This window comes from Pituophis catenifer, unplaced genomic scaffold (assembly GCF_029215685.1).
Source record: "Pituophis catenifer annectens isolate HBS135680 unplaced genomic scaffold, rPitCat1.0.hap2 SCAF_8, whole genome shotgun sequence".
NCBI lineage: Eukaryota > Metazoa > Chordata > Lepidosauria > Squamata > Colubridae > Pituophis > Pituophis catenifer.
Window position 1 is genome coordinate 53,312,650 of NW_027256888.1, and position 13,379 is coordinate 53,326,028.

Consider the following 13,379-nt stretch of genomic DNA (forward strand, 5'->3'; position numbering starts at 1 on the left):
GGTCATGTGATTGTCTTTTGCAACCTTCTGACAAGCAAAGTCAATGGGAAAGCTAGATTCACTTAACAATCATGTTGGTAACTTAATACCTGGAAGTGATTTACTTAACAACTTTGGCCAGAAAGGTCATAAAATGGCCTTAACAACTCTCTTGCTCAGCAACAGAAATGTTGGCGTTAATTGCGGTCATAAGTCGAGTACTACCTATAGTTAAAATTTGATTTCTCAGTGTGCATTTTGTTAGAGCGGCATTCTCTATCTTGTTTCCTTCAGGTATATTGAACTTTCAAACTCCAAATAATTAGTTGATATTAATGCTGCTTGCTAAAGATGATGGGAATAAGTTCAAGTTTTTAAGGCATCAGATTGGAGACAATTGTGTCACATACTATTAGTAAGATACTTTGTTCTAATTTTGTCTTTAATTGGCATGAAGATTACTTTCTTCATGTTTGAATAGTTGCCAATGAAAGCTTCAAGATATTTAGCAATGCCATTTTCTATTGTACTCAAAGGATGCTGTTAGAAGGCAAAATTAAAAATGCCTTCAAAATTATTTAAAATGAAGGAAAATAATGATAAAATGATTCCACTAATTAATATCATTTTTTTTAAAAAAAGAAAAGCCAAAATCCAGACCTGTAAGATTTGCATTAGACATTCCATCCTTTTCTGGAAGTAAAGTGTAGTTTAGGATGCTTCACCATATTTATAATGAACTCTAGTATAGTATGTATCCTAATATTATCTTGGTAGCTAGGTAGGTAACTAGGTAGGAAGGAAGGAATGCTTTCCTTAAAATTCAGAATTCCTAGCTATACTTTCCATTTAAAATACAGGTTCTATTTTCCAAATTCAGTTTTAGCACTGTCTTGTATGCACCTATGCATGTTATCTTCTAATTTTACCAGAAAATATTTTGTGTCAATTTATAGAAAACCATCTGCAATGCTTACAATCAGTGATGGTATCATTTATGATGATAGTAGCTTTGCTTGGCTCTCCAAGCACTGCATTCACTGGCATCTGGAGAACAAGTTCAAACTTTTCGGGGCCTTCAAGAACCGGCTGTCCTAGATCATCCAAAATAGTTGCACGAAAAGTCTGCATGTTTACACCAGGAGCAAAATCCATGTTTTGGCTTATGCCAACATAATCAACTCCAGCTACAAAAAGAGACAAAATGTAATTATGTGTGCAGTAATGTTCATATGATGCAGTTAGCAGCTTATATACATTTTTAAATGCTTTTTTCATGTACTTTGGACACCTAAACATAGGACAATTAAAACTTTCCATCACTTTTAGAGAACTGTTCCGGAATGTCAAAAGGAGATCAATTAAAAGGCTACAATAATCAAAATCTGAGTACTACAATTTGGACAAATTAAAGCTCTTTTTGTCACAGGAAAACCATCACTGGCTTTTCTTGTTTTCATCTCTACTTTGAGATTATGACAAGAAAATTCTAAACTTAACTGACATACAGGAATTGGAATGAGCAAAGCACAGGGAATTTAATTTTATTTTCTCAAGTTTGAAATGCATTTTTTTTCTTTGAGGATAGTGGTACAGCATATAATTTAATTAGATAATTTGATTATTGAGCAGATATATTAGTAATACAGATGAAACAATTCACCTTCTGCAGATACTGGTTCAGTTTTCCTGGAGCGCACAGTAACAGTGGCTGCTTTGGACAAGTCTGTTCCAGTTCTCCAAACACGAACTTCTACATAACCAGCGCTCTCCGCAACAAAATATTCAGTGTCACCAAAATAGAAAGCAGGTTCTGGGACATAAAACAAAGATAAAAAAGAAAATGGTAATCATTTTTTTTTTTTAAAAAAAATCAATGATCAGACTTCTTGTATTTAGTCATCTGGGCAGTTAAGAAAAAGGAAAACAAAGATAAATAATTTTGGAGATGTGAAAAAGTTAACAATTGTCAGCTGACATAAAATAGGGGATCTGTCAATATTTTTGGTTTTATTTTTAATGTCCCCAACATTTCCTAGATCGTGCTGAGTCAAGATCAGAGAAAGTCGTGGAGAACATGCATTAACATATGTAACCTTCATGTTCTTAGTAGATTTAATTAACTACATTTATTTATATTTACTATAATCCTGAAAATCTGGATTTTATCCCCTCCCCCTTATTTCCCCTCCTCCTTATTTCCTTGTGAATTAGGGAGACCTATCTGGCAAAGGGTGGAAGGGATTGCCTTGAAGAAGAATTGCTATCAAGGCAATGGTAGGTAATCCCCGATAAATTATGTGAGAAAATGACTCAGGCAAACCCTAATTCACATGAAGGTAAATTGGAAGTGTGGGAAGCACATTCAAACTTGCAAGATTTTGTTATAATACAGGTAGTCCTTAATTATAGACTAATTTTATTTTTTATTATCTAAAAAAACCAAAACCTAGCTTTGCAACCAATCCTTATATCTGCAGCATCCCACAGTTATGTTATTGCTACTCATGCTTCCTAACTGGCTTCCTAAAGCAGATTTAATGCTGAACACAGAAGTAAAACCACAAATTGTTAAGTGAGATAATGTCACACTTAACAACAGAATGAGAAGTTATGTTGTAAGGCCTTCGGGGCCGTTTGATTTTTCCACTTAGCAACCATAGCGCTTTGTGATAGAGCTGCCTGTCCCATTTGCGGTTGCTAAACAAGGACTGTCAGTAAAAATAGCACTGACCTTTATGGTTTCTCAGTCTTGTTTACCTTGCAGGTTAGGATTACGGTTAGGATAACAGACTGAGACATTTATACAAATTTTCTGTATGTCCCAGACTTACTCTATCTTTCCCTTGTCATCTTTTTGTTAATGGTGTTCTCCTCTCTCCTTCAAACTATCATCCTTAATCTGAACAGATATTTGTATTATATATATTTTCATGTGCATAGCTCTCTGCAATTAAAATCAATTTTCAAAAAATATAATGATGTAAATATGTGGGGTATAAATCAGACTTTGAATTCATTCTCAGATTATTTTGCCAATGGCAACCTAACAACATTTTCTAGAGTAGTATAACTGTGAAAACGCATCTAAAACTTTAACCTGTGAAGTTGAAAAGGTCAGTGTACTGTGGATAGTAAAGATCTCTTTTGTAGATTGGATATTGATAACAACAACACAAAAGAAAGCCAATGCCAAATAAAAATTTATATATGATAATACTCTTACATTTTATTGTAAGGGATAAAATGGAAGGAAGAACCTGTATATCTCCAGCTTTGCAAAAGCGTGTAATTATGTCTTCTAAAAATGCAGAAATATTGATCAATGCCTATTTCATGAATTATTAATAAAACATATAGGCAATAGCTTAGAAGCAACCCAGGTGTTTCTCAAAGGTAGAACTATAAATCCACATTTCCTCATATTAGTAATCAGTTTGTACAATCTATATTAACTCATGAGCTTTAATCACAAAGGGAAGCTAAGGAATACTTTTTGAATAGCATATAATTTAAATCAGATAACGTAATTGCAAATTAAAGACAAAGCAAAACATTAACTGTTTATTATATCTTAAATTATGATTCCTGTGACCATTGATGTTTAAGATTTTCATTCACCCCTCCCAAAGGCAGGGATGGCTATAATCTCAACTTCTAATTATGCATTAAACCCTTTTATTTTCTTATCTATTAGCCGTTTCATAAGTAAATAAAAATACTTTTATTATTAAAAATACTAGCCTCCTCACTTTTGTACAGCAGTATAATGTTCTGTGTAAACTACTCATTTAAAAGCTATTTCTGGTTTCTCAAAGAGGCCCTGAGTGTTTGCTCAGGCTGGCTATTCCCCAGTGGTCCCTCCACAATTGAGAAACATGTGTGCCAGTGCTGAAACCTGTTCTACCTGCCCTGCCACTTAAACATTCCTGTAGAAAAAACCATGGTAAGATTTCCACTTCCTTGTAAAATCACAAGTTGTTTGCATCTCCATCTTCAAAGCTCATTATCGTATAACTGGATCCTTTGTTGAGTTACACATGATCAGGCAGCATGTTTCTGCATAACAGTTAAATAATATAGAATCCACAGCTTCCTAGAGTATGATCAAGGGGCAGTAACAAAACCCATATTGTTTACCCCTAGATGGAAGATCAAAGGACTAGATTTTTTTTGGTCTTGAGTACTTTATTATGCTGCTTTTTCTTTAATAGGAAACATGAGCTGTTTGCTGGTCTTATAGGTCACTAGCTGTCATGATACTGTACAGAGCAAGTAAACCACTGATTACCTTCTAAAATTAGTTAAAACTAAACCTTCCTATCAGTTCTATATGCATTATTTAATATGAAAGACATACAATTTTCACAATACAAAACAACAGTATTTGTAACATATGTTGTATTGACATCGTATTAAACAGAATCAAAATCTGATTCTTTTACCAGATTACAAAATAGATTCTGGATTAAACAAACAAACTTTAATCCCGAGACCCCAGCTTACGATTCTCTTATATGTCAGAAATCAGAAACTATAGACTTAAAATTCTGGCTGGAAATCCTGAAAACAACAGCCTCATTGGAAAATACCAAGTGGGGGATTATGTGATCTTTACTACCTCCTATACTTTGGACAGGTTTTATTTTTTAAGGTTTTTAAGAACAGTACATGGGTACTGTTGTCAGTTTTCAAACAATTCTACATATTCATTTCTTGCTGTTCACTAACAGAATTCAATTCTTCATAGAATGGCAGCCAATTAGTCCAAGAAAGTCAAGCTCTCCCAATACTTCTAAATAAGGAATGCCCAGTGTTCTACATGGTGCTCAAAGCAATGTCTTTCAAAATTTTTACAAAAGATGTAGGATTTAAATAACTGTTCCTTTGCTATATCATCTGGCTCATTCATCCCCACCTTGATTCCCTCAGTTGTCTTAAATTCAGTTTCCACTACTTCCAACCAGCATGACTAATATCTGGCTGAAGTCTATAGAACTGAAACTCAACACATTTGAAAGACATCAGGTTGGAAAAGGTTTCTCAATCATATGAAACCTCTTTTCAGATGTCTTCTTCTCTAGGGTTTTGCAACAATTTAGAATATTATTTGACTTGGGAAGCTGAGTTAACTTATTTGTGCTTCTGGCCAATTTATTACTGTGAAAAGACACACTGATTTTTCCCTTTCCATTGCGGTAATTTACCAGAATTGTTGACAAGCCATTTTCTCACTGGCAGAAATATTTTCCTTACACTCCTTGTTGGACTCAAGACAACACTTTTCCCTCTCCATATAATACTCCAATATCCTAGTCCTGATGCATATCTGTTGGCATAGTCTGCAGTTGTCGCTTCCTTTCTCTCCCATTGCAACTAATAGCAACATGCAATACATTTGAAATAAATGCTGACATGCTATTATTTCTCTTATTGCAAGTTGTAGTAAGTTGCAAAAGGGTTTAAAATTTAACAAATGGATATCTTTGCTATCAGATGCCCGCTTCATTGAAATAGATTTTTTGAAGACCATTAGACAAATTCATGCAATATGCACTAAAAGCATTAAAGGAGTACAATGTATTCTGTACAATGTACCCTTTTCTATGACTGAAGGTATCTTTGCTGATTCAGTCTCTGCAGTAGCACAGGAGATGGTACCCTAACGTCTTGTACTGATATGTAAAAATCTGTTCTTTATTTGTTATCAGAGATGTCTGCTGCAACATCATACTGGCAATTTGGAAGTAGAAATAAGTAGGAAAAGAACTGACCTATGTTTAAGAAAAGTTCCAAATTAATTTTCCTGAATAAATAAATTTTCTCCCTTAAAGAAATGTGATAGGAACCCATCTGAATTTTGATCCACTCACAGGCGCTTGCAACTTTTTCAGGGAAGCTTGAGAAGTGTTGCCTGCCCATCTAAAGGTAAAGGTAAAGGTTCCCCTCGCACATATGTGCTAGTCGTTCCCGACTCTAGGGGGCATTACTCATCTTCGTTTTAAAGCCAAAGAGCCAGCGCTGTCCGAAGATGTCTCCGTGGTCATATGGCCGGCATGACTAAACGCCAAAGGCACACGGAACGCTGTTACCTTCCCATCAAAGGTGCTCCCTATTTTTCTACTTGCATTTTTTACGTGCTTTCGAACTGCTAGGTTGGCAAAAGCTGGGACAAGTAATGGGAGCTCATCCCGTTACACGGGAGCGGCTCGAATCCCCACTAGAGATTTGAACCGCTGAACTGCCGACTTTTTGATCCACAAGCTCAGTGTCTTAGCCGTTGAGCCACCGCATCCCATCTACCCAACCCCAAATAAATTTTCCCTTCCAAATGTCCATATCAAGACACATACTGTATAAACACCCTATGGAATAGCCAACATTCTTAACATGTGCTCAGCTGCAAATATGGTGATGCCTGGCAGGGGTACCTCATTTACTATACAGAATGAAATTAAGCACTTTCTTTGGGTTGCAGAAATGAGACTGTCCTTTCCGACATTAGTAAATGAAGCCTAGCTGCAACACTACCATATTCCCAAGCATCCCCCTGTATCCATTTAGCTGGATCTTAACTTATATATATTTAGCTGCAATTTAATCATTCGTGGAACTGGTCTTGTAGATCTTTCACAAATTCAGTATTGCAGGCTAACTCTGCTCACTGCCAGGAGTTCGATCCTGACTGGCTCAAAGTTGACTCAGCTTTCCATCCTTCTGAGGTTGGTAAAATGAGGACCCAGATTGTTGGGGGCAATATGCTGACTCTATAAACCACTTATAGATTGTAAAGCACTAAAAGCAGTATATAAGTCTATAATAGCGCTATAGTGGTCTGACTCAAGAATTCCAGCTCCAGAAATGTTGAACATAACGTTCTAAAATTGAGCTTCACTTCTGCTAATTAAATGGGTTCAGTCTATAATTTTCTTAGCTATTATGTAGAAATGGTTGACTGCTGCCTTTTTTTAGAATATTTTCAACTTTTCAGTTTACTGTGCCTTGCTAGTATTCCTCAGTGGTTTCCCACTGAAGTGCTAACCAGACCTGACTCTGCTTAACAACTGAAACCAAACTGCTACCTGCTAAGGCATTTCCAAGTATTTTCCACCCTCCCTCAAATATTTAAGTAGGTAGTAGCTTAGGAAATGTGCTCCTAAAACACAATGGTATTCACTTTTATGAGAATCGTCTCTGAATGTTACAATCAGCAGCTGATCCTCTGAAATCCTTTACTTAAAAACAAAATACAGTTCTGTGAGCACTGAGACAGGCAGGTTTCCTGACGCCAAATCAAGTTGAGATAAGAAGCACACTGGGAACTCTGATTGTTGGGCCCATTAATGCCATTAGTCTTGAGACAAGTACACAGCATGGAAGACGGTTCATCTTTTGTTGCCAAATGGAGAAGTTTTTTTCCCCCCCAGGAAGTATTTTCCTCTTCTGGCCTTTAAAATCTGGGAAAGAAAATAGCTCTCTGATTTTTACAATTGCTTAATTCTCTCTTTATCCTCCTTTTTTGTTAGCAAGAACAGGACAAGTAAGAGGGATGCCATGCAAATGAAAAGTGTAATGCACTTTATACTCGTTCTATTTAATAAGGAAGCTATTATGGCATGACCAACTCCATTCTCTTGGGGTCTCCTTTTTCCAGTCTTTACCATTTTTTACTGAAGAAACTCATTTATGCTTTCCTTTCCCTCTAACTCCCAACTTCTGACATGAATTCTTGCATTTCTAGAAAGAATGGAGACAGTTTATCATAAACATGTAAAAACAATTAAAGCTTTCTCATGTATTGTTAGGTCAGACAGCCTCATCTACTCAGCCTCATTTACTACTAAACCAAATGTTTCATTTACAGGAGAGTTGCTGAGTATCTGAAGGGTATAGATGCAATTTTACATATATCTATGGGCAGAGTCAGATGCTTGTAATAGGCCAGTGATAGATATTGCATACTACTATAATTTGTTTTCCATTGCATAATCATGAGCCAAGGGTCCTCAACCCGAGTCTGTGGACTGGCACCGAGCCATGACATGCCAGAAACCAGGCCACACAAACAAGCGAAGCCCCATCCGCAGGATGCAGGCAGCACATGAAAACACATCCCTTCCAGTTCGCAGAAAAACCTCTCTCCACAGAACCAGTCCCTGATGCTCAAAACGTTGGGGGCCGCTGATGTAAGCAATACATCTCCTAAAAAATTAAAATATCAAATCTGTATTGCTTTTGGATTTATATAGAATATACATACATTAAAAGGAATAAGTTAGAAATGGAATTTGTAGAACAAAGCAATTGAAGTAAGTTAAATACTTCAAGGGGTTTTATTTCCAAGTATAAGTGCCTAGCACTAATATAGATGTAGAATACAGTTCTGAGCAGACAGTTATATGATTGTAGTGAAAGTCAGTTGTTGTTAGTCCCCTTTTAAATTTAATGGATCAAATGATGACTGAAGTTTTACTTCAAAGACATTTAAATATAACAAGCCTCTGAGAATCTAATATAGCATCTCTGCCAGTAGTGCAGACAACTTTGGCTGAGAAACATCTCCTATCAAAATCTGCTTTGAAGAATTTGGGAACCAAATCAAGTTTCAATCACACAGTTGAAGAGAACTGTTTTATTATTTATGAGTCAAATATTCTTGTGCAACAGTGTGTGTTTTCCATAGTCCAGATCGAACAAAGTTTGCTTTTAAGTAATAATCTGAGAGTTATGTCTCAAATGTTCAACTTTCCAAGAAATAGATTTTTAAAATCTAAAGTAAAAGCTGAAACAATGAAAAAAAAAATATTAGACCCCAAATAGAAACTTGTTGCATCTAAAAGTGTAACAAAATGTCCAGATAGAACAAATAATATATACCAGTTAAACTATGACTTATGATTGAAAACATGATTCTATAATCTAAGGCAGGAGTCCTCAAACTTTTTAAACGGGGCTGATTCGCAGTCCGTCAGACTGTTGGGGGGCCCAAACTGGCTGGGTGGCTGTGGCTAAGTGGTCATGTGACTGAGTGGGCATGGCTAGGTGGTCATGTGACTGGGTGGGCGTGGCCAATTTTAACAGTCCATTTTTTTTGCCTTTCTTCTTCCTAAGCTCCTGTTTAAATTGTTTTCAAAGACTTTTAATTTAAAGCAGTACTTTACAAGCCCAGAGTTGCTTTTCAAGGTAGCACCAACCCCTCTCCTATTGAAACACCGGTCTTGGTTCACATGGCTGTAAAAAAGACTTTTAATTTAAAGCAGTACTTTACAAGCCCAGACCTGCTTTTCAAGGCTGCACTGACAAGATCACCCCTCAGCTGGCCTTCCAGATGGCTCGCTGGAAGATAAGGCCCACAGTGACGGGCAGGGCTTAATCACATTACTCCGTGGGTCGGATACTTTGTATTGGCGGGCCGTATCCAGCCCGCGGGCCATAGTTTGAGGATCTAAGACATACATACGTATGGATAAATGACAGATAGACAGAGAGAGAAAGAGAGAAAGAGAAACTGAGCTAGAAAGAGATCTAGAGATAGAAAGATAGAGAGACAAATAGAGATGATAAGAGATAGAGATGATAGAGATAGAGAGATAATGACTATGTAGATAAATACAGAAAGTGACTAATGTGTTCATGACCTCATGAAGTGAGGGAGTAAGTATTCAGGAACCAAAACTTGAATAAATGCACCAAATGTTATAAACTTTGAAAAGATGTCTATCATTATTCTTTCTACTCACGATCATTTGTATCATCTAAAATGATGACCTTAGTACTGGGAAATTCAGCTCCAATTTTTCCACCCAATGGCATACTTAAAGTGATATTAAAATTTTCATCTTCCTCATAAAGTGAATCATCAATAATTATGACCCGGCATATTTTCTCCTTCTCATCCTTATGAAAGCGAATTAAACTGGTATGGTCATCAGGGCGAGATATGTAGTCAGAATATGACAAGACTGTAGAAGGAATTGTGCCAGTGGCAGTTCCTTAAAGAAAAAGAAAATAAACAACAGTGAATATATATTACATTTACAATATTTATTTTTGTGTCTGTATAGTACACATTATATTTCAAATAATAATATTTTATATTATAAAACTTTGTTATATTTATAGTCATTTAACTACAGCATGTAGCATACAATGTTCAAATGCTTGTGGTTCTATCAGTGGTTTTACATCAAGCAAATACAGAATTAAAACCAGAATCATAACAACCTAATATCTCTATGCCACTTAACAAGTATAAGTCAATTCTCTTTGTCCCCAAATGTTTTCCTGAAAAAAAATGTGTCTTCAGAAACCCAACAGGGTGGAGTAGGGTTAGGACACTCCCAATATTAGGAGGCATACTGCTTTAAAGAGGTATCCACCATTTTATCTCTGTGTGCATGTGTAATAAATTACAGATAGCAGAAAGCAGCATATGACATAATTTCTTTTTTTTTCAATTTCCAGGCTGAAAACAATAGCGTGATGCTCAAAGTCCAATTTCTGAAGTCCTCCTTTTTTCCAATTTTCTCCGGGTTAGTTTTAGAAGAAAAGTAGACATCCTAAGGCCTGTTGGGTGATTGTTTCAGAGATATTTCTTACCTGAATAGAAGAACACGAACATGGACAGGCCAAAAGAGCCTTGGTAGTACAGTGGTCTAAAGCACCCTGTTATTAAGAACAGCTGCCTGCAATTACTGCAGGTTCGAATCTCGCCAAGGCTCAAGGTTGACTCAGCCTTCCATCCTTTCTAAGGTAGGTAAATTGAGGACCCAGTTTGTGGGGGCAATAAGCTGACTTTGTATAAATATACAAAAGAATGAAGGCTATTGCTTAGCGCATTGTAAGCCACCCTGAGTCTCCGGAGAAGGGCGGCATATAAATCAGATTAAAATAATAATAATAATAATAATAATAATAATCATCATCATCATCATCATCATCATCATCATCAGTGGGAGTAGGAGCAACTTTCCAATTCTTGTCAGAAATTGAAATTCCTTATGGCGAGTTGGCAGTGAGCATTAGAAATCTCCCTCCCTCCCTCCCCTCCCCTTCCTTTCCTAGCAGTAGGTAGGTGGTGGCTGCTCAGTGGAGGAGACAGCGAGGGATCATGTGAATGGCCAGGAAATTGTCAGTCAATAATGACGAACATGTGACCAAGTGGTATAGTAGTGGAATTAAAGCAGCCACAACTTTCCCAAATTTCATTTCCTGAGGAGGAATGGATCCTGGCATTCTGTAAGTTAGCCCTTTTGAGGTACCTTGGTTCAAAAATTGTTGCCTATGACGTACTGTTTTCCCAGTTAAAAGTAATGGCAAATGTTTTAGCAGTATGTGATAATAACACATTTTATTTTATTTATTTATTTAATAAAATTTATATGCTGCCCTATCTCCGAGGACTCAGGGCGGCTCACAACAATAAAACAACCAGTTAAAAATATAAAATACATAAATGTACGTATATAATTTATATTAAAACCCCCAAAATTTAAAAACCCTCTCAGTCCAGGCTGGGCAATGTGAACAACCATGTTTTTAATTCGCGGCAGAAGGTGCGAAGGTCAGGAGCCAACCGGAGCCTCAGGGTGAGTTGATTCCAAAGGGTGGGCACGCCCACAGAGAAAGCTCTACCCCTGGGAGTCGCCAGCCAACACTGTCTAGCTGATGGCACCCGGAGCAGGCCCTCCCTGTGAGAACGCACCGGGTGATGGGCAGCTGTTGCTGGCAGCAGATGGTTCGCCAAATATCCTGGGCCTTAGCCATGTAGGACTTTATAGGTCATCACCAGCACCTTGAATCTCACTCGGAGGGCAATCGGCAACCAATGCAAATCGCGCAGGAGGGGTGTAACATGGGAGTATCGGGATTTTCCCATCACAACCCACGCGGCTGCATTCTGTACCAGTTGAAGCCTCCGAGTGGTCCTCAAGTGCAGCCCCATGTAGACAGCATTACAGTAGTCAACGTGGGAGGTAACTAGCGCATGAGTAACTGTGTAGGGCATCTCAGTCCAAATAGGGCGCAACTGCCGGTCCTGACGAATCTGGGCATATGCCCCCCTTGTCATGGTTGTTATATGATCTTCTAAGCTCAACCATGAATCCAGAAGGACACCCAAGTTGCGCGCCCTGTCTACAGGGGGCAAAATTTCACCCCCTATAGCCAGTGAAGGAATCTCTCCTTCAAACCAAGATGCCAGTATCCACAGCCACTCAGTCTTGGCAGAGTTGAGCCGAAGCCTGTTCCTCCCCATCCAGATCCGTACCGCTTCCAGGCACCGGGACATCATGTCGAGGGCATCACTGGGCTGGTTCGGGGTGGATATAAACAGCTGGGTATCATCAGCGTACTGATGATACCCCAACCCGAAACCACGGATGATCTCCCCCAGCGGTTTCATATAAATGTTGAACAGAAGGAATGACCTCTGTCCTGAGCCCTCCAGAGATCATCCACTCGTGCAACTAATGCCGTCTCCGTGCTGTATCCGGACCTGAAACCCGATTGGTACGGATCGATTGGTACATACATATTGGTACATACATATACACATACTACTTACTTAAAAACACTGCCAATGCAGCAAAATGTAATAATGCCCATCATTAAAAAATAATAATTGTAACTGCATAAAATATTAATAGCCTCTATCATTAAGACAATACATATACATATATACTATATATATATATACAAGATATATTGATATATATTAAAAATGCCTTCATATAAATACATAATATAAGTAACTATAAGTAATAAGCAAATGCAGCAAAATGTAATAAAGCCCATCATTAAAAAATAATAATAGTAACTGCATAAAATATTAATAGCCTCTTAAAATGATTTCTTTCTCCTTGTCATTGTTTATAATATGACTTAATATCTTAAGATGAATAGAGACAATAGCAAATGTGCAGATCTAATTAAAGTTTATCTCACAATTAATTGGGTAATTAGGTAATGTTTAGGTACTCTATCATTAAGACAATACATATACATATATACATATACATATATATACACACACACACACACACACATACACATATATATATATACACATAATATACACACACACACAAGGTATATTGATATATATTAAAAATGTCTTCATATAAATACATATTATAAGTAACAATTTCTCCTTTATCAATCATTTCCCTATTACAAAATTTAATTTATTACAAAAACTGCTTTAAAAATTACAAATCAGTGGATCTGCCCTGACATGTAAAGTATTAGAAGTATTTCACTTTTTCTTCCCCATTTTATATGAGGAACAATTATAATTAGGAAGTTTTCACTGTTAATTATATCCATGTTTAAATATGTGAAATGTGGGAAAGACCTTGGGAGACTAGGCTAGGAGATGTTGCTAATGGGACTGTCAGATA

At 37.0% G+C, this 13,379-nt stretch overlaps 1 protein-coding gene across 1 annotated transcript in view; it reads right to left on the reverse strand.

The window, feature by feature from the left end:
- The window catches only part of FREM3 (FRAS1 related extracellular matrix 3), a 75,445-nt gene that overhangs the window by 27,937 nt on the left and 34,129 nt on the right, over nucleotides 1-13,379 (reverse strand). The window contains exons 6-8 of the mRNA XM_070948513.1: nucleotides 9,720-9,971; nucleotides 1,643-1,792; nucleotides 957-1,166 (exon numbers count right to left, since the gene is read on the reverse strand). Of these exons, the coding sequence (XP_070804614.1) occupies nucleotides 957-1,166; nucleotides 1,643-1,792; nucleotides 9,720-9,971 (612 nt within the window). The remainder of the gene's footprint in view (nucleotides 1-956; nucleotides 1,167-1,642; nucleotides 1,793-9,719; nucleotides 9,972-13,379) is intronic.